Source organism: Aedes albopictus, chromosome 3, assembly GCF_035046485.1.
Source record: "Aedes albopictus strain Foshan chromosome 3, AalbF5, whole genome shotgun sequence".
Classification (NCBI taxonomy): Eukaryota; Metazoa; Arthropoda; class Insecta; order Diptera; family Culicidae; genus Aedes; species Aedes albopictus.
The window spans coordinates 412,830,456-412,854,916 of record NC_085138.1 but is presented as its reverse complement, the minus strand read 5'-3'; the positions used below and the strand labels follow the sequence as shown (position 1 = coordinate 412,854,916).

The 24,461-nt window shown below is 43.5% G+C and overlaps 1 protein-coding gene across 6 annotated transcripts in view; it reads right to left on the bottom strand.

Annotated features, from left to right (window-relative positions):
* Nucleotides 1-24,461, bottom strand: part of LOC109621323 (atypical protein kinase C) — a 340,341-nt gene that overhangs the window by 49,922 nt on the left and 265,958 nt on the right. For all 6 annotated transcript variants that reach the window (XR_003898073.2, XR_009998664.1, XM_062856287.1 and 3 more), the window contains 7 exons: nucleotides 14,408-14,493; nucleotides 12,947-13,105; nucleotides 11,567-11,754; nucleotides 11,295-11,501; nucleotides 10,925-11,235; nucleotides 10,767-10,867; nucleotides 10,506-10,700 (listed from right to left, as the gene is read on the bottom strand). Coding sequence is in view for 4 of the 6 variants with exons in the window: in XM_062856287.1 (XP_062712271.1) it covers nucleotides 10,506-10,700; nucleotides 10,767-10,867; nucleotides 10,925-11,235; nucleotides 11,295-11,501; nucleotides 11,567-11,754; nucleotides 12,947-13,105; nucleotides 14,408-14,493 (1,247 nt within the window). In the remaining 2 variants the exon portion in view is untranslated. The remainder of the gene's footprint in view (nucleotides 1-10,505; nucleotides 10,701-10,766; nucleotides 10,868-10,924; nucleotides 11,236-11,294; nucleotides 11,502-11,566; nucleotides 11,755-12,946; nucleotides 13,106-14,407; nucleotides 14,494-24,461) is intronic.

Below are 24,461 nucleotides of genomic sequence, written 5' to 3'. Positions count from 1 at the left end.
GATTGTACTTCTGATGATGCTGCCTATTCTGCTTCTGTTTTCACTTCTGATCGTGATTCTACTCCTGATTCTTATTGTGCTTCTTATCCTGCTCCGCATTCTGTTTCATCTTCTGATTCTGCTTCCGATGTGCTCCTCTTCTGATCTTGCTCCTAATTCTGCTTCTGCTGCCACTTCTGATTATAATTCTACTTATGTTCCAACTTTTGGTTCTGATCCTGCTTCTGTTTCTGATTCAGTTGTTAATTCTAATTCGGCTTCTGATTGTACGTCTGAATCGATCTTATCCAGCTTCTGATTCATCTCCCGATCCATTTTATGAGTTTCCACCTGAAACTGTTTCTGATTCTCCTTTTGATTTTTCTTCTGCTTCTGAGCCTGTAACTGATTTTGCTTCTGCTTCTCATGCTGATTCTTCTTCTGATCATGCTGCTGATTCTGCTCTAGATTCTGCTTCTGATTCTCCTTCATTATTTCCTCTTGGTGCACCTCCTGTTTCCGCTTCGGCTTCTGATTCTGCTTCTGTAGCAGATTTTTAATCTGATTCAGCTGTTGATTATCCTCCTGTACTTTTTCCTGATTCACCTCCTGATACTTTTACTGATTTTAATTCAGATTTCGCTCCTACTTCTGTTTCCGATTATGATTCTGTAGTTATAATTTTCATTCTACTTCTGCTTCTCGGTCTGCTTCTGATTCTACTTCTGATGATGCTGGCTATTCTGCTTCTGTTTTTACTTCTGATCGTGATTCTGCTCCTGATTCTTGTTGTGCTTCTGATCCTGCTCCGCATTCTGTTTCTTCTTCTGATTCTGCTTCTGATGTGCTCATCTTCTGATCTTTCTTCTAATTCTGCTTCTGCTGTCACTTCTGATTCTGATTCTACTTATGTTCCAACTTTTGTTTCCGATCCTGCTTCTGTTTCTGATTCTGTTTTTGGTCCTAATTCGGCTTCTGATTGTACGTCTGAATCGATCTTATTCAGCTTCTGATTTACCTCCTGATCCTATCTCTGAATTTAAACCTGCAATTTCTTCCGAATCTCCTTTCGATTTTCCTTCTGCTTCTGAGCCTGTTTCTGATTTTGCTTCGGCTTCTCATGCTGATTCTCCTTCTGATCATGCTGCTGATTTTGCATTAGAATCTTTTCCTGATTCTCCTTCATTATTTTCTCCTGATGCATCTCCTGATTCCGCTTCGACTTCTGGTTCTGCTTCAGAAACTGATTTTGAATCTGATTCAGCTGCTCGTGATCTTTCTTGTTATTCTCCTTCTGATACTTCTACTGATTATAATTCTGATTTCGTTTTTGCTTCTGATTCCGACTTCAATTCTGCTTTCGACGGCTATTTCTGGCCATACTTCTGACTTAAGCTCTGGTTCTGCATTCGATTCTGATGCCGATTCTGGTTCTGATTCCAATGCATTTGATCCTGCTTCTAATCCTAATTTTGCCATTAATTCTGTTTCTGATGCTTCTTCATATTTTTCCAAATGCTTCTTCAGATCCTGCTTCTCATCCTGATCCTGCTTCTCACTGTAATTATAATTTTCATTCTTCTTCTGCTTCTTAGTCTACTTCTAATTATGCTGCCTGTTCTGATTCTGCATCTGTTTTTACTTCTGATCGTGATACCACTTCTGATTATTATTGTGCTTCTGATCCTGCATCACGTTCTATTTCTACTTCTGATCAAGCTCATCCTACCATTGATTCTGCTTAATTTCTGATTCTGTTCTCATTTTGCTCTCGATTCTGCACCCGCTTATTGCTCTTTCCATCTTGCTTCTGATTCTGAATCTCATTTAGATTTCGTCTCTAATTCAACAACCTGGTTCTGAACCTGCTTAAACATGCTGCTTCTGATTCAATTTCTAGCTCTGTATAAATTTTTGAATCTGAGTAAGAGTCCTGCTTCTGATACTGCATTTAATTTTGCTTCAGATATGTACTCCTTCATATTATTTTCATCTGCTCTGATTCTGTTTCTGCTTCTGAATACTGCTTATGTTTCTTTTCTTGATTGTGTTACTGATATTTCTTCAGATTTTGATACGTGTGCTCAATCAATTCTGATTCTACTTCTGATCCCGTTTCTGATGCTGATTTTGAGCCTGCTTTGGAATCTTACGTCAGACTGTATTTATTTTCTTCTTCTGCACTTGATCTTGCCTATAACTGTACTTTTGATTCTACTCTTGAATTTGCCACTAATTTTGTTTCTGATGCTTCTTCATATTTTTCCCGATACTTCTTCTAATCCTGCTTCTCATTCTGATTGTGATTCTGCTTATGATCCTGCTTCAGATTATTCTTCTGAATCTCCTTCGCTGCTGATGCTGCTCCTGATTTTGACTCTGCTTCGGCTTTTGATTCTGTTTTTGAATTTGATCCATTCTTCTAACTGATTCTTCTTCTCAATACTTCTTACGATTTTGCTTCTGATTCTCATTCTGCTTTAAAATTTGCTCCTATTCTACTTCTAAATTTGAACCTGCTTCTGAATCTGATCGTGATTCTGGTTCTGCTTCTCGATTCAGATCCTTCCCTTTTTCCTCATGATGCTTCTCCTGATTTTGATTCTGCTTCGGCTTCTGATTATGTCCTAGGATCAAATTTCGTATTTGATTCATGTTCTCATTATACTTCTAATCAATCTTCTGAACCTCCTCTTGATACTTCTAATGATTTTGCCTTTAGTCCTGATTCCAATTCAAATTATATTTCAGATCCAGTATTTGATTCTGATTCTGCTATAGATGTGATTCTGTTTCTCCTTCTGATCCTTCATTATTTTCTGTCGATGCATCTTCTGATTCTGCTTTGTTTTCTGATTCTGTTTTGGAATTGGATTTTGAATCTGATTAATGGTTTTATTATCCTCCAGGTCCTTCTTCTGCTTCTCCTCTTGATGCTTCTTATGATTTTGCATCTGATTATGATTTCAGCTCCAATTCTGCTCCTTCCTCTCATGATGATTCTGATTTTGCTTCTAGTCCTGCTTCTCATTATGCATCTGATGCTAGTTCTGCTTCTGATTTTGTTTTTTCTCCTGACTCTGCTCTCCATTCTGCCTCTGACTCCAAATTCTAAATCTTTTTTATTTCGTCCTGATGCTTCTTCTCATTCTGATTCCACTTCGACTTCTGATTCTGCTTATGCTGTTTTTTTTATCTACTTCTGATTCTGAAATTTCTCCATTACCTCCTGATCCTGCTTCTGATTCTCCTCTGGATTCTTCTTATGGGTTTGCTTCTGATTCTGATTTTCTACTTCTTATTCTGATTCTGCTTATAATCCTGCTTGTCTGTCTCCTGATTCAGAACTTATTTCGTTTCTTGCTGATGCTTCTTCTGGTGCTGATTCCGCTTCGGCTTGTGATTCAGACCTTGCTTTTCATTTTGATACTGATCCTACTTCTAATCCTGCTCCTCATACTGCTTCTGATTCTAATCTTGCTTTAGTTTATGTTTCTAATTCTAATTCAAATGTCGCTTGTTCTTCTGCTTCTGATTCTTATGGTTCTGATTCTTCTTCATTGCCTCTTGAACCTTTGTCTGATTGTCCTCTAGATACTTCTTATGATTTGGCTTCTATTTTTGATTCTACTCCTGAACCTGTTTCTGATTTTGCTACAGCTTCTGATATTGCTTCTAATCTTGTTTTTGGCTTTAATGCTGCTTTCGATTCTGATTATGCTTCTTATGCAGCTTTGTATTCTGCTTTCGATTCTCCTGATTCTGATCCTTTTTAATTTTCTATTAATTCTCCTCTTAATACTTCTTATGATTTTGCTTCTGATTCCAACTCTAATTTTACTTATGTTTGGAAACCGGCTTCTGCTTCTAATTTTGACTATGAGTTTGCTTCTAGTCCTGCTTCTGATCCTGCTGTAATTTATGCTTTTAAACCTTCTTTATTTCAACCAGATGCTTCTCCAGATGCTGATACTGCTTCTGCTTCAGTTTTTAAATCGGATTCATGTTCTGATCTTCCTTCTGATTTCTGCTGATTCTTCTCTTGATACGCCTCACGATTTCGCTTTTGATTCTGATTTCGATTCTTATTCTGCTTCACTTTTTTATTCTGATTTTGCTTCTCATTTTATCTGGTTTTGCATCTAATCCCGCTTCTCGTTCTACTTCTGATTCAGGGCCTGCTTTTGATACTACTTCTGATCGTGCATCTCATTCTGCTTCTAATGCTGATTCTACTTGCTTCTGATCCTGCTTCTCACGATTCTTCTGGTTCTGTTTTTGATCGTGTTTTAGTCTTCTTCTCATCGTGCTTCTGACTCTGCTTAACTTTCTGACCCTGGTTCTGAATCTGCTTCTGATCCTGCTTCTACTTTTGCTTGATATCATACTTTTGCACGGCGGAACACTTCGCGACGGGAGGATCACTCTCGCGGAAGAGAATTTGTCAAGGGCCAACTTTTCTGGGGTTTATGGAAACGAAACATCGGCAATCCACTCCCAGAAGATCTTCGGAGCAGATCGGACGGAGGTTGACGAACCCCTTACAGGGTTTGTTGACGATTACTCGCTGAATCTAGACGACGTGGATGATCGCTTCAGTGGAACGACGTAGCTCGCCGACGATCAAATACCGGCTCGGTTCACGCTGGATCCGAGCCTTGTGGTAGGTCCAAATGCATCGTAGAACGTAGAACGTGATACGTTGTTTGATGACCCGAAAACTGTTGAACTTAAGAGAAAAAGGGAAATGATTCGATACTTACAGCCGAGCTGCCGATCACTCCCTTCATTTCGGGTAGATGATCATCTGGAACGAGTTCGGGCGAGTCGATGTCGTTCACCACTTCAGCGTTCTTCAGCGTTTCGGGTAGTTAGCCTTGGGACACGATATCAGAGCTTGGTTTCGTAGAGATCGGACGTACTGTCATCATCGGTAGACATTGGTGCTTTCTTGGATGACAGCTATTCGGTTTCTTACGGCCAGCTCTAGCTGGTTGAACGGTTTTCTTATCCAGACCAGGACAAACGTACTATCGCACCATACAACGTCATATCCAGAGCACCTTCTGCGGGTGAGCAGGAGAGCTGCACACAACTCCTTCCGAAGAATGGAAAGGTCATGCAGCGGAGCCAACTTCGATTTGCTGGTGTCGAGTCGACATAACTTCGATGAGCCGTCGACAAAGAGACTTCGCAGGTAGATACAGACCCTGTAGCTACGGTTTAGGCATCGGAGAACCTATGCAGTTCGTACGCAATCACCCCGTCGAATGTTACGTAAATGTGACAGCGAGAATTGCAATACGCCGTGACTTCGTCGACTTACTTAGGACGATTCCTAGCCGTTCTTCAACTGCCAAAGTAGCAAAGCCAGCAGCTTTGCCAACACTGAGACCAGCGACACCAGGCCCACAAGATCGAAGAACTTGACGATCTATGAATACATCATCCTTTTCGTCAGCAAGTTCAGCTTCAGTTGACAGCTTCGGATGGTCTAACGATCTTCTTCGGGAATATTCCTTGAGCATTCCTCGGAGTTCGAGCACCACTTGTGGTCGGGAATCCTAGAAAGAGGAGGAGCTGCTGGAGTTTTCGTTGGGCTTCAAAGGTTTCTTCCACCGAGTATGTACTGGATAGCACATCGTCCGTCCATGTACGTTTCCTTTTTTTTTTTTTGAAGAAGAAGAGGCGATTGGCTCATGTGGCTAGGAAAGATGCCGATGCTGTACCCTAGATAACGGTACACAGTTCCAAGACCCGCAGCGTGTGAGTTTGTTTGGGTGGAGTCTCCAGAAAATCCACAGGAAACGCCGGTCTTGCACCGCGTACAGAACCTGACGTCTCCGGAAAAGGCAATCTCGAGCTTCCCGAACGGAACCGTAGCACTATGGAATGCAAGTCTTTATGTACTTTGGAACCTGCTGTGGGGTATGAACAAAGATTAGTAACATTCCCCTTGGATGTCCTTCCCCTAGCAAGCGTCGGTGACAGGACAGCAAGCATCATGAAAAGGTGAATACTTGGGAAGCTCTCCTTTCTTCTGACCACCTTCCCAGGCCTTCCGGGTTGACTTGTAAAGCGCGGAGACGATCAGATATACGACGATGTGTTCCGAGAGTACCGTCATCTTCTGGTCGAGGTAAAGAGGACTTCCTACATGGTGGGTGGCTCCGTTGAGGAGTACTCACAGTTCCTTGTGTGTCTCCGAGGTCAGTGTGATGCTACCTCATTGGGGAGTGGAGCTTTGACAGAGCAGGTCGCCTGCATCGCGAAGTCCCGTATCATGGCAAGTGATTCTACTGTAGTTTGCTAAGATGGATGGGAACGGATTGTCCGGTGAGTTACCCAATATTCACACCTACCTATAGCATTTCGTTCAGGCACAGCTCGGATGGCAATGACTTGGTGCTGGCTGGCGTCGAACACAACACGGCATTTCGTGCTTGACGACCATAATACCGCGTGGTGCGCTTGTTGGTTTGACGGATCTTTGGCTTCACGAACTTCTTGACAATGTCCAAGAGCTTCACATTTCCGGAAGAACTCCGGGAGTTGCGGGCAAGTCGCTTCTGGAGCACCTATTGAGTGCCAGAACACAGTAGTCGTCTAGCTGGTCAGTGTTTTCCTTGAACGGTAGCTGCACGATAGACCTCCATTCTCGTCTCGTTGATACGTGGAAATGAAGTGAGCTTCGCATGCCAAGTCGCCGATCGAAAGCTTGGGAACTTTGGGCATTTCTTTGATTTGCCAGAACTGCTACATCATTCGCTCGATGTCCTGAAGGAACCTCCGCAGGAATTCCTGAAGGAACTTCCGCAGGAATTCCTGTAGGAACTTCCGCAGGAATTCCTGTAGGAACTTCCGCAGGAATTCCTGTAGGAACTTCCGCAGGAATTCCTGTAGGAACTTCCGCAGGAATTCCTGTAGGAACTTCCGAAGGAATTCCTGTAGGAACTTCCGCAGGAATTCCTGTAGGAACTTCCACAGGAATTCCTGTAGGAACTTCCGCAGGAATTCCTGTAGGAACTTCCGCAGGAATTCCTGTAGGAACTTCCGCAGGAATTCCTGAAGGAACTTCCGCAGGAATTCCTGAAGGAACTTCCGCAGGAATTCCTGAAGGAACTTCCGCAGGAATTCCTGAAGGAACTTCCGCAGGAATTCCTGAAGGAACTTCCGAAGGAATTCCTGAAGCACAATTCGAAGGAATTCCTGAAGGAACTTCCGAAGGAATTCCTGAAGGAACTTCCGAAGGAATTCCTGAAGGAACTTCCGAAGGAATTCCTGAAGGAACTTCCGAAGGAATTCCTGAAGGAACTTCCGAAGGAATTCCTGAAGGAACTTCCGAAGGAATTCCTGAAGGAACTTCCGAAGGAATTCCTGAAGGAACTTCCGAAGGAATTCCTGAAGGAACTTCCGAAGGAATTCCTAAAGGAACTTCCGAAGGAATTCCTGAAGGAACTTCCGAAGGAATTCCTGAAGGAACTTCCGAAGGAATTCCTGAAGGAACTTCCGAAGGAATTCCTGAAGGAACTTCCGAAGGAATTCCTGAAGGAACTTCCGAAGGAATTCCTGAAGGAACTTCCGAAGGAATTCCTGAAGGAACTTCCGAAGGAATTCCTGGAGGAACTTCCGAAGGAATTCCTGGAGGAACTTCCGAAGGAATTCCTGGAGGAACTTCCGAAGGAATTCCTGGAGGAACTTCCGAAGGAATTCCTGGAGAAACTTCCGAAGGAATTCCTGGAGGAACTTCCGAAGGAATTCCTGGAGGAACTTCCGAAGGAATTCCTGGAGGAACTTCCGAAGGAATTCCTGGAGGAACTTCCGAAGGAATTCCTGGAGGAACTTCCGAAGGAATTCCTGGAGGAACTTCCGAAGGAATTCCTGGAGGAACTTCCGAAGGAATTCCTGGAGGAACTTCCGAAGGAATTCCTGGAGGAACTTCCGAAGGAATTCCTGGAGGAACTTCCGAAGGAATTCCTGGAGGAACTTCCGAAGGAATTCCTGGAGGAACTTCCGAAGGAATTCCTGGAGGAACTTCCGAAGGAATTCCTGGAGGAACTTCCGAAGGAATTCCTGGAGGAACTTCCGAAGGAATTCCTGGAGGAACTTTCGAAGGAATTCCTGGAGGAACTTCCGAAGGAATTCCTGGAGGAACTTCCGAAGGAATTCAAGGAATTCCTTTCGGGTTGACTTGTCAAGCGCGGAGACGCTCAGATATACGACGATGTGTTTCGACAGTTCCGTCATTGTCTCACGGTGTCAAAATTTCGATTATTATCGAACATTCATGTACCTCAGATTTTTCTTCGAAAATTAATAGTATTTCGGCTATATATTCATAATCGGAAAACTAGAAAATATTTCATCGGCGAAAATCTTTCCATACATTTTGTATGGGACGTTTTTTGGGCTAAAATAGTAATTATTGATTTTTAGTATGGAAAATACCCAAAAACTCATCTAACTCAAATTTTCCCCGATAGAATATTTTCAAATTTTGCATTTATACATTATAGCCGAAATTCTAACATTATATGAAGAAAAATCCGAGGTACATGAAAGTTCGATAATAATCGAAATTTTGACACCGTGTGTCTGGTCGATGTAAATAACACTTCCTACATTGTTGGGTGGCTCCGTTGAGGAGCACTCACAGTTCTTTGTGTATCTCCGAGGTCATCTTCCTGAGTGACAACAAGCCACGGATTTGAGTCTCCATGATGACACGCTGATTCTTGAAGCGGTCGGTCGAAGTGTCCCAGGCGTAATCGTAGTCATCATCGCTAAGGACCTTCGTATCCAGCTAGCTCGCAGATGAGTGGCTTGTCGAGGTAATAGAGCTTTATGACGTCACTATCCCCCGAGTTGTTCATTGGATTTTGGAAGATCGCTTTGAACTTGGGTCAGGCGTCGTAGGTTCCATCGAACGTCAAAGCAGTTCATCCATTCGTCGTCTCTCTAGGTTAGGCGCTGCTTTTCTGTTGCTAGCTTCTTCCAAAGTGGCACATCTATGTTATCTGAGCTTGGAGCCATGATATTCGCAATATTCAAATGTCAAAGTCACGTGAAATTCGTGATATTTAACAGCTCTGATTGTGATTCTGATATTATTTGAGTATTAATTATTAGAATAGTGATTGTGGTTAAGATAATGATTTGATAATCACACAGTGATTGTCACAGTGATGAGATTGTCATAACGATTGTAATTTTGTTTTTCATCCAATTATAATCCAATCTCGATACAACTCATCGAGTGTCACCTCCATTACCGATTACAGGAAATGCATATTTTTTTTCTCAAATAGACAAAAGAATTATCTGAGCTCGAAGTCATGATATTCGCAATATTCAAATATCAAAGTTGCGTGAAATTCGTGATATTTTACAGCCCTGATTCTGATTCACAATGATTCTGATATTGTTTGAGATTTTATGATTGGAATTGTGATTGTTATTGAGATGATGATTATGATAGTCACTGTGTGATGTGATATGATTGTCGTTATGACGGTCATTTTGATTTTCATCCAATTATAATCTTATTTCGATACAACTCAATGAGTGTCATCTCCATCACCAATTACGGGAAATGCATGTTGATTTTCTCAAATAAACAAAAGAATTATCTGAGCTGGAAGCCATGATATTCGCAATATTCAAATATCAAAGTCACGTGAAACTCGTGATAAATTACAGCCCTGATTTTGATTCACATTGTCATACGGCTGCTGAAATTCTGATATTATTTATGATTGGAATTATCATTGTGATTGAAATGATGATTTTCAAAGTCACTGTGTGATGTGATAGTGATTTGATTGTCATAACGATGATCATTTCGTTTTTCATCCAATTATAATCCAATTCTGATCGATTTCAACGAGTGTCACCTCCATCACCGATTACGGGAAATACATACATTTCTTCTCAAAACAGACAAAACCGCACGCACGCACGGATGAGCACATATTTCCGTGACAATTTGCGTAATTAAATCCAACCAAATGACAGGGATTCGGAAAACGCCAAACGCATTTTTCGCTTACCCTCGTCCCAGCCGCATCCCAGCCGTAGAGTTGAGTCGAGTTCAGTAGCTTGTAATTACAAGCCAGCGACCGCAACGTAACCACAGATTGACAATGAATTAATAATTTCGTATTTTTTTCCTGTTTTGTTTTTCCCAGTTACAGCCACTCGGGAAAACAAAACGATGACGATGGGAAAAAAATGCCTATACATGGAATTTATAATGAATGCGGTTTGGATGAACGCGGCGGCGGAAATAAAAACGTGAAAATGGAATGGGTGACATACTTGAGGGAAGGAACAACGAAGTGAACGACCTACAATGGGGTTATTAAAGCTTCATTAAATTATGATAATTGTTGAGCCGGATTCCGGAAAGGAAGAGCGCCTGATATGGGCTCGGATTTTGAAAATCATTTACAACAAGGTTCAACATCTGATGGGATGGTAAGTTGTTCGCATTTTTTGTTGGTTTTGATGGAATATGTAAAACTTACCGCTTCCCAGTCGATGCTCTTGAAGAACGGATGGTTGACGATGTCCATGAAGGCCGCATTCCGGTTACAGCCGAGACGATCCGCCGGATTCTTGTTGAGGAAACCTTTGAGCACCGAGGCGGCCTTGACACTGAGGGACCGCGGGATACGGATCGTCTTTTCCAGGATCACTTGGAACAGGTAGTCCTCGGTGTTCTGTGTGGTTACAAGGAAAATACGCTGTTAGAGAGTCCTTGAGATATTGGAAGGGCTGATAATTACCTGATCTGGATTTTCGGAAGCACCGGCAATGTCGAACGGACTACGTCCGGCCAACATTTCATACAGCAAGACTCCCAGAGCCCACCAATCCACGGAGAATCCTACACAAAGAGAACGTTGAATTTCTCAAATGGGATCATGAACTTCATTAATCTTACCGTAGTCTTCCCCGCGCAAGATCTCCGGCGCGATATAATTCGGCGTGCCGCAGAACGTCGACGTCGTATCGCCCGGACGGATGCCCTCCTTGCACATGCCGTAATCGGTCAGCTTGATGTGGCCCTCGTGATCCAGCAGCACGTTGTCCAGCTTCAGATCCCGATAGATGATGCCCTTCTCGTGCAGGAAGTTCAACGCCAGGCTGATCTCGGCCGCGTAGAACCGGGCGTGCTCCTCCGGAAGACGTCGCTGCCGCTGCATGTGGAACATCAGATCCCCACCGCGGACGAACTCGATCACGAAGAACAGTCTAGAAAAGATCCGGTTGACTCTCGGAACACCGAGTAGATTTGAACTTCGGGAACTTACCTAGAGGGTGTCTGGAAGCACGAGTGCAACCCGACCAGGAACGGGTGGTTGGAGGCCGTCTCGAAGACGTGCTTCTCCGTCTGGACCCAGTCGATGTCCTCGTCATCCGTCACCAGGGCCTTCTTAATGACCTTCATCGCGTAGATCCGTCGGGTCTTCTTCAGCTCGACCATGAGGACCTTGGCGTAGCTACCGCGACCGATGACCCTGTGGAAAGAAGAAAAAGTCAGGACATCCATAAGGACGGGACTCCAATGACTGCGGAGACAAACCTGATCAGCTCGAAGTCGTTCAGGGAATACTGCCGCTGGGTGCCCGGTTCCAGCGGTTCCTCTACGTTGTCGGACGCCTCGACCGGGACCTGGTCGCACGACGGATCCGAATGGATATACTCGGACGGATAATCCTGCGGGGGTTGAATCACATCGCCGGTGCTCGACTCGTCGTTCAGATCTTGGTGCTGTGGGAATGAGGAAAAAGGAATACAAATTTCATGACGAAACATGTGGGATTGATTTCTAGGACATGGCGACCGTGACAAATGTGAAATTCGACTAAGCCAGTGACAGACAACAATGACCCACAGAGCCAAAGCGGTAAATGCACCGATATTCTGCAAAACCATGCTAAGGGTTCAATTCCCGGAAGATCCAAGAAGTTTTCGTAAGGTATTTTGTTTGACAGTGTTCTTTGTGCCTGACCCAACGAGCAAAATAGTCATTATCTGAGAAATCTCTCAGTTAATAGACGCTGAAATGCTCATAGTACACTGAGATGCTGAGAAGCATGCTTTGTACCAGTACAAAGCGTTACGATACTAAGAAGAAAAAGAAGAACTAGATAAAGTAAAAACTAGGTTAATTGAATACTAGGACATACATGGCGACCGTGACTAAGATAACAATTATGACTGAGAAAATATGTACAAAGCTTCAATTAGACTCTGTACGGAAGTATGCTGGGATTCAATAAATAAAACTGAATGACTCATGACTGAAATAACCAGCATAAACCTTCAAACAAATTCACTAAAAGTCTTCCTAACGACGTACCATCATTTTCTACAGTATTTTTTGCCTCCTTCATTGCCCCAATTTGTTTCGCCCTGCAGTAATAATGAATTTTGCGCCAATTCTCTTCAATTGCTATTGGACCACCATCACCTCGTTGAATCGTAGAAAAAACGCCTCAAGCAAAAAAAAAAACTTGACTGGTTACATCCTTTCGTCTTGCGGCAAAAGCTTCACTGATGACTACGACGATGAAGCAAGAAGTAAAAAATTCAATTTCCTTCTAACCAAGAATGAAGCGAGTAAAAAAAGTCCTAACGACAACTGACTCTGCAGCTGCAAACGTCAACTTCCAAAGCGGAAGAAACAGATTGAACCACCCGTAGTCCCACTGCGGCACAGATCTCGATTCTCGACGAGGAACGAATCAATTACCCATACGATTACCCTAGTCAAATTCCGCATTGTCGTGCGGTTCCTTGAGTACTTCTTCGCGCCGCGCCTAACATTCAAGTTCACCCAGGGGGAGGGAACTGGGCGCACATTGATTGATGGCGGGCGGGAAACGAAAGTCAAACACTACCGGCGGCGACTTCAGTGTCCCACCCACCCCCACTTGTGTGAAAAGAGGATAATACTTACATCACGCTCCTTGTAGACCGGTTCCACGTGTTCGTTGCTGCACGGTTTGTTGCCAAGCTTGTGGCACTTTTTGTGCACCAGCAGCTTGCACTGGATGCACTTGAAGCCCTGCCGCCCGAGGCCCCAGATGCGGTCGTGGCAGAACGCACAGAAGGCTTTCTGGAAAATGGGAGAGGGGGAGAAAGAACAAACATTTGTGAGAAGAACGATGAGTGAAATCTGCTTCGTTGATCACGAAAACTGTGAAGTTTAATTTCCAGTGCGATTTCCAATTTGATTTCCTGATCGATTTCCAGTTCGATTTCCTGTTCGATTTCCAGTTCGATTTCCAGTTCGGTTTCCAGTTCGATTTCCAGTTCGATTTCCAGTTCGATTTCCAGTTCGATTTCCAGTTCGATTACCAGTTCGATTTCCAATTCGATTTCCAGTTCGATTTCCAGGTCGATTTCCAGTTCGATTTCCAGTTCGATTTCCAGTTTGATTTCCAGTTCGATTTCCAGTTCGATTTCCAGTTCCGATTCGATTTCGATTTCGATTCGATTTCGATTCGATTTCGATTCGATTTCGATTCGATTTCGATTCGATTTCGATTCGATTTCGATTCTATTTCGATTCAATTTCGATTCGATTTCGATTCGATTTCGATTCGTTTTTGATTCGATTTCGATTCGATTTCGATTCGATTTCGATTCGATTTCGATTTGATTTCGATTCGATTTCGATTCGATTTCGATTCGATTTCGATTCGATTTCGATTCGATTTCGATTCGATTTCGATTCGATTTCGATTCGATTTCGATTCGATTTCGATTCGATTTCGATTCGATTTCGATTCGATTTCGATTCGATTTCGATTCGATTTCGATTCGATTTCGATTCGATTTCGATTCGATTTCGATTCGATTTCGATTCGATTTCGATTCGATTTCGATTCGATTTCGATTCGATTTCGATTCGATTTCGATTCGATTTCGATTCGATTTCGATTCGATTTCGATTCGATTTCGATTCGATTTCGATTCGATTTCGATTCGATTTCGATTCGATTTCGATTCGATTTCGATTCGATTTCGATTCGATTTCGATTCGATTTCGATTCGATTTCGATTCGATTTCGATACGATTTCGATTCGATTTCGATTCGATTTCGATTCGATTTCGATTCGATTTCGATTCGATTTCGATTCGATTTCGATTCGATTTCGATTCGATTTCGATTCGATTTCGATTCGATTTCGATTCGATTTCGATTCGATTTCGATTCGATTTCGATTCGATTTCGATTCGATTTCGATTCGATTTCGATTCGATTTCGATTCGATTTCGATTCGATTTCGATTCGATTTCGATTCGATTTCGATTCGATTTCGATTCGATTTCGATTCGATTTCGATTCGATTTCGATTCGTTACGATTTAAAATTACATATCTTCGAAGTGGCAGACAATTTCATGAACTTACTCGATTGAATCGTTTCGCCTGGAATATGTGTCCATTTATCCTGTAGAGCTTTCGCCATCTCCTGGCACCTCTTCGGTAGATGCTTCCTGTGAAACAAGAAAGAAAAAATAAATAAATTAGTTTTTATTCCAAATTTGAAAAATGGGGGAAAAATTAAAAAAATACAGCCTATTTTGAAAATTCCTTAACACTATCATGTGCTTTTTCTTCTATTTTTTTTTTGTTTATATCGTAGTTCATTCTTGTTTGTTGTTTTTATCCATTTACGCTTTCTTTGAATATTTTTTTATATTTTTTTTCCTATTTTTATTATTTTTCTTTTATTTCTTTTTATATATTTATAGTTTTTCCTCTTCTCTGCAGCTCAGTTGCGCGAATTCTAGTTCTGCAGTTTGTCCATACGAATATCAAAGATAGTAAGTTAGGATAAGGTTCATGCACTTCTCTACCAAGTAATTGAGCTTACCGCCCACACCTGCCACGACTCGCCAATATCTACTTCAACTTCAAGAAGGACGAAATCGTCCACGACATTTACCTTAATAGGTCCTTAATGGACGAAATCATTACGAGAACCCAACTCAGTAGTGTTCGCCGCCCGCATCAAACAGCCAAGCTGTCAGTGTTTGGCGAAGATATTATCCCTCGCCCCCACACAAAACTACGTTGCTCGTATGGGTGTTGTAAGAGCTCACTTCAGAATGCCCGTATCAGCTCTCAGCACAAAATCGTGTTTCACGGTACCGATGGCAAAAATATACGTCGTCGTTATCCTACCTGAAAGCAGACACGTTTCGTCCCTAATAATAGCTGGACCTCCATATGGTGGGATGCTGTGAAGGTCCTCCTACACATGTGAATCGCCACCAGCAGCAGCAGCAGCAACAGCAACAGCATGTGTATGTTAATATTTGCGCTCTACTATGCTGAAAATGATGTCACACGTGGTGTACGGTTGCTAGAGAACATTGTCCCAGTGGAATGCGGTTGAAACTTACATGACTTGGGTGTTGTTAACAATGCCAGTGAGAAATGGCGAAAAAGAACTATGAAATATGCTGTTTCAAGTTCGAAATCGAGTCGAAATCGAATCGAAATCGAATCGAATCGAAATTGAATCGAATCGAAATCGAATCGAAATCGAAACGAAATCGAATCGAAATCGAAATCAAAATCGAAATCGAATCGAAATCGAATCGAAATCGAATCGAAATCGAATCGAAATCGAATCGAAATCGAATCGAAATCGAATCGAAATCGAATCGAAATCGAATCGAAATCGAATCGAAATCGAATCGAAATCGAATCGAAATCGAATCGAAATCGAATCGAAATCGAATCGAAATCGAATCGAAATCGAATCGAAATCGAATCGAAATCGAATCGAAATCGAATCGAAATCGAATCGAAATCGAATCGAAATCGAATCGAAATCGAATCGAAATCGAATCGAAATCGAATCGAAATCGAATCGAAATCGAATCGAAATCGAATCGAAATCTAATCGAAATCGAATCGAAATCGAATCGAAATCGAATCGAAATCGAATCGAAATCGAATCGGAATCGAAATCTAATCGAAATCGAATCTAAATTGAATCGAAATCGAATCGAAATCGAATCGGAATCGAATCGAAATCGAATCGAAATCGAATCGAAATCGAATCGAAATCGAATCGATTCGAAATCGAATCGAAATCGAATCGGAATCGAATCGGAATCGAATCGAAATCGAATCGAAATCTAATCGAAATCGAATCTAAATTGAATCGAAATCGAATCGAAATCGAATCGAAATCGAATCGAAATCGAATCGAAATCGAATCGAAATCGAATCAAAATCGAATCGAAATCGAATCGAAATCGAATCGAAATCGAATCGAAATCGAATCGAAATCGAATCGAAATCGAATCGAAATCGAATCGAAATCGAATCGAAATCGAATCGAAATCGAATCGAAATCGAATCGAAATCGAATCGAAATCGAATCGAAATCGAATCGAAATCGAATCGAAATCGAATCGAAATCGAATCGAAATCGAATCGAAATCGAATCGAAATCGAATCGAAATCGAATCGAAATCGAATCGAAATCGAATCGAAATCGAATCGAAATCGAATCGAAATCGAATCGAAATCGAATCGAAATCGAATCGAAATCGAATCGAAATCGAATCGAAATCGAATCGAAATCGAATCGAAATCTAATCGAAATCGAATCGAAATCGAATCGAAATCGAATCAAAATCGAATCGAAATCGAATCGAAATCGAATCGAAATCGAATCGAAATCGAATCGAAATCGAATCGAAATCGAATCGAAATCGAATCGAAATCGAATCGAAATCGAATCGAAATCGAATCGAAATCGAATCGAAATCGAATCGAAATCGAAATCGAAATCGAATCCAAATCGAATCCAAATCGAATCGAAATCGAATCGAAATCGAATCGAAATCGAATCGAAATCGAATCGAAATCGAATCGAAATCGAATCGAAATCGAATCGAAATCGAATCGAAATCGAATCGAAATCGAATCGAAATCGAATCGAAATCGAATCGAAATCGAATCGAAATCGAATCGAAATCGAATCGAAATCGAATCGAAATCGAATCGAAATCGAATCGAAATCGAATCGAAATCGAATCGAAATCGAATCGAAATCGAATCGAAATCGAATCGAAATCGAATCGAAATCGAATCGAAATCGAATCGAAATCGAATCGAAATCGAATCGAAATCGAATCGAAATCGAAATCGAATCGAAATCGAATCGAATTCGAATCGAAATCGAAATCAAACTTTAAACTGAACTGGAAGTCGAACTTGATATGGAATCGAAATCGATTAAATTAGTTTTGTTTTCCTTTTTATCTAAGGAAAAAAAAAACAATGTATAAAATAAATTAGAACATACGGATGTATAAACAACATTCACCAAGATTTGCATTTTTCATACTCTTTGAACGACCAACGTATGTGCGTGTGACACCGGTTGCTCAGTCTTCGAGAAAATTTCCAACACCTTCTCCATCCGCATGCCAGAGAGTTGGTTTTAATTAAAAATATGTTGTTTATCCTTCGTCATAATTCTCAATATAGAGTCTCGGGCCATGGAGGAGACCCGCAAAGCTCTAGGCATAATCTAGCAGGCAGCTTTGTGTCTGCTGTGGTTTAATGCGATTAATCTTTAAGCTTGTAACGAAGCGAAGCGTGTCGGGTCGGGATATGGATGCGGTAAAGTTCGGATCCATCTGTGTTTTAGACAAGTTATTTTTGAAAAAGTTGTAAAAAACAGAGAAAAATAGAGAAAAAAAAAAGAAAACACATTTTTCAAATCAGAAAATTCATTAAAGAAAGAAAACAAAATCAATAGTAAAATAAGAGAAACTTAAAAATTGCTTGAGTAAAAAAAACAAAAGTAAAAAAAATAAATAAAAAAAAAAACAAAAATAAGCATGGCAGAAAAATAAAAAAATCTAATTTTGAACATTCTTCAACAAAAAAGGATAAAAATAAAACAAAACATAGAATAAACACATTTTGACCAAGCATTCCCAAAAAAATCGATCTCGTTACTTCTACTACACATCGTATATCAGCCAAGTTCAGCCATTTCGAAACCATCCTACAAATAAGGATACTCTTACATTCCCTCCAACCAACCCGTATGTGTAGATTTGAACTAGAACATGATGACCGTCAACGATGATGACGACGGCACCAGCAGAGACCATTAGCCGAAATGTGTCACTGCACAACGAAAGGATGCACCTCTATTTGTGTTTTTTTTTTTGCTTGTCGGTTCTCTGGAGTCGACGACTTCAAACGAATGGATTGCACATTTCATCATTTCGAAACGAAACGAAAGAGCCTGGCATGGTTGGCTGGGCGCAAATGCTTCACTGTAGCCACTACTGGCAGCAGGATCACCTCCTCGGCCGAGGAGGCTAATGTGCTTGAATTTCAGGGGCAGGGCTAGGGTTAAGGGTCAATAGCGCAACAGCAACAGCTGCCAAGGCGTAGAGGTAGCTGTCAGTTAATAACTGTGGAAGTATTCATAGAACATGAAAGCTGAGAAGCAGGGCTTGTCCTAGTTGGAACGTTACGAGGAGAGAAGAGAAAAATGCTCGCTCAGAAGTGATGAGGAGTGAGAAGTGAGCAATTCGGAGTAAGGAGTGAGCAGTAAAGGGTGAGATGTAAGCTGTGTAACATAAGGTGTGAGTAGTGAGTAATGTAGAGTAAGAAGTGAAATATAAGAGATGATCAGTGAAAAATGAAGGGTGGTGATTTCTATAAAATGAGGAGTGAGAAGTGATATATGGAAAGTGAGGGGTGAGGAGTAATAGAGAAGTAAATGGGAGTGAGTAATGAAAAGTGAAGCGTGACGCAGCGTGAACTAATGAGGAGTGAAGAGAGAGCAGTGAGCAATGAAAAGTAAGATCTGTATAGTAAGTGTATACGAATGTGAAAAGTGAGCAACCAGTAACTAAGGTGGTGTTCGTGAGATATAACGTGTACACGCGCAAAAACAACTATGAATATTCATTTGTTTTGGAATTTGAGATTTGTTTCCTATATAACATAAATGGACATTTCCATGTTTCGACATTCACTCACCGAAACCATTCCGAAAATACCCTTAATGTTTTCCAGAAACATGTCATCAATTTATTGAAAAAAAAACCTTTTATCCCTCCATCCCTTATTCTACTACAGTTCTCCATAAGTTCTAATAATATTTCATGAATAACTTAACATCCTCCCCGAATCCTACGAGGATTCTCCTCAGAATTCTGCAAGGTTTCTCCCCAGAACCCTGCAAGGGTTCGCTTCAGAACCCTGCAAGAATTCTCCTCAAAATTCTGCAAGGATTCTCTTCAGAATCTTGCGAGGATTCTCCTCAGAATCCTGCAAGGATTCTCCTCATAATCCTGCAAGGATTCTCCTAAGAATCCTGCAAGAAATCTCCTCAGAATCCTGCAATGACTCTCCTCAGAATCTTGCAAGTTTTCTCATCAATCCTGCATGAATTGTTCTTAAACTCCTGAAAGGATTCTCGTCAGAATCCTGTAAGGACTCTCCTCAGAATCCAGCAAGGATTCGCCTCAGAATCCTGCAAGGATTCTCCTCAGAATCCTGCAAGAATTCTCCTCAGAATTCTGCAAGGTTTCTCCTCAGAATCCTGCAAGGATTCTCCTCAGAATCCGGCAAGGATTCTCCTCAGAATCCGGCAAGGATTCTCCTCAGAATCCGGCAAGGACTCTTCTCAGAATCCGGCAAGGATTCTCCTCAGAATCCGGCAAGGATTCTCCTCAGAATCCGGCAAGGATTCTCCTCAGAATCCTGCAAGGATTCTCCTCAGAATCCTGCAAGGATTCTCCTCAGAATCCGGCAAGGATTCTCCTCAGAATCCGGCAAGGATTCTCCTCAGAATCCGGCAAGGATTCTCCTCAGAATCCGGCAAGGATTCTCCTCAGAATCCGGCAAGGATTCTCCTCAGAATCCGGCAAGGATTCTCCTCAGAATCCGGCAAGGATTCTCCTCAGAATCCGGCAAGGATTCTCCTCAGAATCCGGCAAGGATTCTCCTCAGAATCCGGCAAGGATTCTCCTCAGAATCCGGCAAGGATTCTCCTCAGAATCCGGCAAGGATTCTCCTCAGAATCCGGCAAGGATTCTCCTCAGAATCCGGCAAGGATTCTCCTCAGAATCCGGCAAGGATTCTCCTCAGAATCCGGCAAGGATTCTCCTCAGAATCCGGCAAGGATTCTCCTCAGAATCCGGCAAGGATTCTCCTCAGAATCCGGCAAGGATTCTCCTCAGAATCCGGCAAGGATTCTCCTCAGAATCCGGCAAGGATTCTCCTCAGAATCCAGCAAGGATTCTCCTCAGAATCCTGCAAGGATTCTCCTCAGAATCCTGCAAGGATTCTCCTCAGAATCCTGCAAGGATTCTCCTCAGAATCCTGCAAGGATTCTCCTCAGAATCCTGCAAGGATTCTCCTCAGAATCCTGCAAGGATTCTCCTCAGAATCCTGCAAGGATTCTCCTCAGAATCCTGCAAGGATTCTCCTCAGAATCCTGCAAGGATTCTCCTCAGAATCCTGCAAGGATTCTCCTCAGAATCCTGCAAGGATTCTCCTCAGAATCCTGCAAGGATTCTCCTCAGAATCCTGCAAGGATTTTCTCAGAAGCCTGCAAGGATTCTTCTCAGAATCCTGCAAGGATACTCCTCAGAATCCTGCAAGGATTCTCCTCAGAATCCTGCAAGGATTTTCTCAGAATCCTGCAAGGATTTTTCTCAGAATCCTGCAAGGATACTTCCCAGAATCCTGCAAGGATTGATCCTCGGAATCCTGCAAGGATTCTCCTCGGAATCCTGCAAGGATTCTTCTCAGAATCCTGCAAGGATACTTCCCAGAATCCTGCAAGGATTGATCCTAGGAATCCTGTAAGGATTCTCCTCGGAATCCTGCAAGGATTCTCCTCGGAATCCTGCAAGGATTCGCCTCGGAATCCTGCAAGGATTCTCCTCAGAATCCTGCAAGGATTCTCCTCAGAATCCTGCAAGGATTCTCCTCAGAATCCTGCAAGGATTCTCCTCAGAATCCTGCAAGGATTCTCCTCAGAATCCTGCAAGGATTCTCCTCAGAATCCTGCAAGGATTCTCCTCAGAATCCTGCAAGGATTCTCCTCGGAATCCTGCAAGGATTCTCCTCGGAATCCTGCAAGGATTCTCCTCGGAATCCTGCAAGGATTCTCCTCGGAATCCTGCAAGGATTCTCCTCGGAATCCTGCAAGGATTCTCCTCGGAATCCTGCAAGGATTCTCCTCGGAATCCTGCAAGGATTCTCCTCGGAATCCTGCAAGGATTCTCCTCGGAATCCTGCAAGGATTCTCCTCGGAATCCTGCAAGGATTCTCCTCGGAATCCTGCAAGGATTCTCCTCGGAATCCTGCAAGGATTCTCCTCGGAATCCTGCAAGGATTCTCCTCGGAATCCTGCAAGGATTCTCCTCGGAATCCTGCAAGGATTCTCCTCGGAATCCTGCAAGGATTCTCCTCGGAATCCTGCAAGGATTCTCCTCGGAATCCTGCAAGGATTCTCCTCGGAATCCTGCAAGGATTCTCCTCGGAATCCTGCAAGGATTCTCCTCGGAATCCTGCAAGGATTCTCCTCGGAATCCTGCAAGGATTCTCCTCGGAATCCTGCAAGGATTCTCCTCGGAATCCTGCAAGGATTCTCCTCGGAATCCTGCAAGGATTCTCCTCGGAATCCTGCAAGGATTCTCCTCGGAATCCTGCAAGGATTCTCCTCGGAATCCTGCAAGGATTCTCCTCGGAATCCTGCAAGGATTCTCCTCGGAATCCTGCAAGGATTCTCCTCGGAATCCTGCAAGGATTCTCCTCGGAATCCTGCAAGGATTCTCCTCGGAATCCTGCAAGGATTCTCCTCGGAATCCTGCAAGGATTCTCCTCGGAATCCTGCAAGGATTCTCCTCGGAATCCTGCAAGGATTCTCCTCGGAATCCTGCAAGGATTCTCCTCGGAATCCTGCAAGGATTCTCCTCGGAATCCTGCAAGGATTCTCCTCGGAATCCTGCAAGGATTCTCCTCGGAATCCTGCAAGGATTCTCCTCGGAATCCTGCAAGGATTCTCCTCGGAATCCTGCAAGGATTCTCCTCGGAATCCTGCAAGGATTCTCCTCGGAATCCTGCAAGGATTCTCCTCGGAATCCTGCAAGGATTCTCCTCGGAATCCTGCAAGGATTCTCCTCGGAATCCTGCAAGGATTCTCCTCGGAATCCTGCAAGGATTCTCCTCGGAATCCTGCAAGGATTCTCCTCGGAATCCTGCAAGGATTCTCCTCGGAATCCTGCAAGGATTCTCCTCGGAATCCTGCAAGGATTCTCCTCGGAATCCTGCAAGGATTCTCCTCGGAATCCTGCAAGGATTCTCCTCGGAATCCTGCAAGGATTCTCCTCGGAATCCTGCAAGGATTCTCCTCGGAATCCTGCAAGGATTCTCCTCGGAATCCTGCAAGGATTCTCCTCGGAATCCTGCAAGGATTCTCCTCGGAATCCTGCAAGGATTCTCCTCGGAATCCTGCAAGGATTCTCCTCGGAATCCTGCAAGGATTCTCCTCGGAATCCTGCAAGGATTCTCCTCGGAATCCTGCAAGGATTCTCCTCGGAATCCTGCAAGGATTCTCCTCGGAATCCTGCAAGGATTCTCCTCGGAATCCTGCAAGGATTCTCCTCGGAATCCTGCAAGGATTCTCCTCGGAATCCTGCAAGGATTCTCCTCGGAATCCTGCAAGGATTCTCCTCGGAATCCTGCAAGGATTCTCCTCGGAATCCTGCAAGGATTCTCCTCGGAATCCTGCAAGGATTCTCCTCGGAATCCTGCAAGGATTCTCCTCGGAATCCTGCAAGGATTCTCCTCGGAATCCTGCAAGGATCTCGATCCTGCAGGATCCTCGAATCCTGCAAGGATTCTCCTCGGAATCCTGCAAGGATTCTCCTCGGAATCCTGCAAGGATTCTCCTCGGAATCCTGCAAGGATTCTCCTCGGAATCCTGCAAGGATTCTCCTCGGAATCCTGCAAGGATTCTCCTCGGAATCCTGCAAGGATTCTCCTCGGAATCCTGCAAGGATTCTCCTCGGAATCCTGCTAGGATTCTCCTCGGAATCCTGCAAGGATTCTCCTCGGAATCCTGCAAGGATTCTCCTCGGAATCCTGCAAGGATTCTCCTCGGAATCCTGCAAGGATTCTCCTCGGAATCCTGCAAGGATTCTCCTCGGAATCCTGCAAGGATTCTCCTCGGAATCCTGCAAGGATTCTCCTCGGAATCCTGCAAGGATTCTCCTCGGAATCCTGCAAGGATTCTCCTCGGAATCCTGCAAGGATTCTCCTCGGAATCCTGCAAGGATTCTCCTCGGAATCCTGCAAGGATTCTCCTCGGAATCCTGCAAGGATTCTCCTCGGAATCCTGCAAGGATTCTCCTCGGAATCCTGCAAGGATTCTCCTCGGAATCCTGCAAGGATTCTCCTCGGAATCCTGCAAGGATTCTCCTCGGAATCCTGCAAGGATTCTCCTCGGAATCCTGCAAGGATTCTCCTCGGAATCCTGCAAGGATTCTCCTCGGAATCCTGCAAGGATTCTCCTCGGAATCCTGCAAGGATTCTCCTCGGAATCCTGCAAGGATTCTCCTCGGAATCCTGCAAGGATTCTCCTCGGAATCCTGCAAGGATTCTCCTCGGAATCCTGCAAGGATTCTCCTCGGAATCCTGCAAGGATTCTCCTCGGAATCCTGCAAGGATTCTCCTCGGAATCCTGCAAGGATTCTCCTCGGAATCCTGCAAGGATTCTCCTCGGAATCCTGCAAGGATTCTCCTCGGAATCCTGCAAGGATTCTCCTCGGAATCCTGCAAGGATTCTCCTCGGAATCCTGCAAGGATTCTCCTCGGAATCCTGCAAGGATTCTCCTCGGAATCCTGCAAGGATTCTCCTCGGAATCCTGCAAGGATTCTCCTCGGAATCCTGCAAGGATTCTCCTCGGAATCCTGCAAGGATTCTCCTCGGAATCCTGCAAGGATTCTCCTCGGAATCCTGCAAGGATTCTCCTCGGAATCCTGCAAGGATTCTCCTCGGAATCCTGCAAGGATTCTCCTCGGAATCCTGCAAGGATTCTCCTCGGAATCCTGCAAGGATTCTCCTCGGAATCCTGCAAGGATTCTCCTCGGAATCCTGCAAGGATTCTCCTCGGAATCCTGCAAGGATTCTCCTCGGAATCCTGCAAGGATTCTCCTCGGAATCCTGCAAGGATTCTCCTCGGAATCCTGCAAGGATTCTCCTCGGAATCCTGCAAGGATTCTCCTCGGAATCCTGCAAGGATTCTCCTCGGAATCCTGCAAGGATTCTCCTCGGAATCCTGCAAGGATTCTCCTCGGAATCCTGCAAGGATTCTCCTCGGAATCCTGCAAGGATTCTCCTCGGAATCCTGCAAGGATTCTCCTCGGAATCCTGCAAGGATTCTCCTCGGAATCC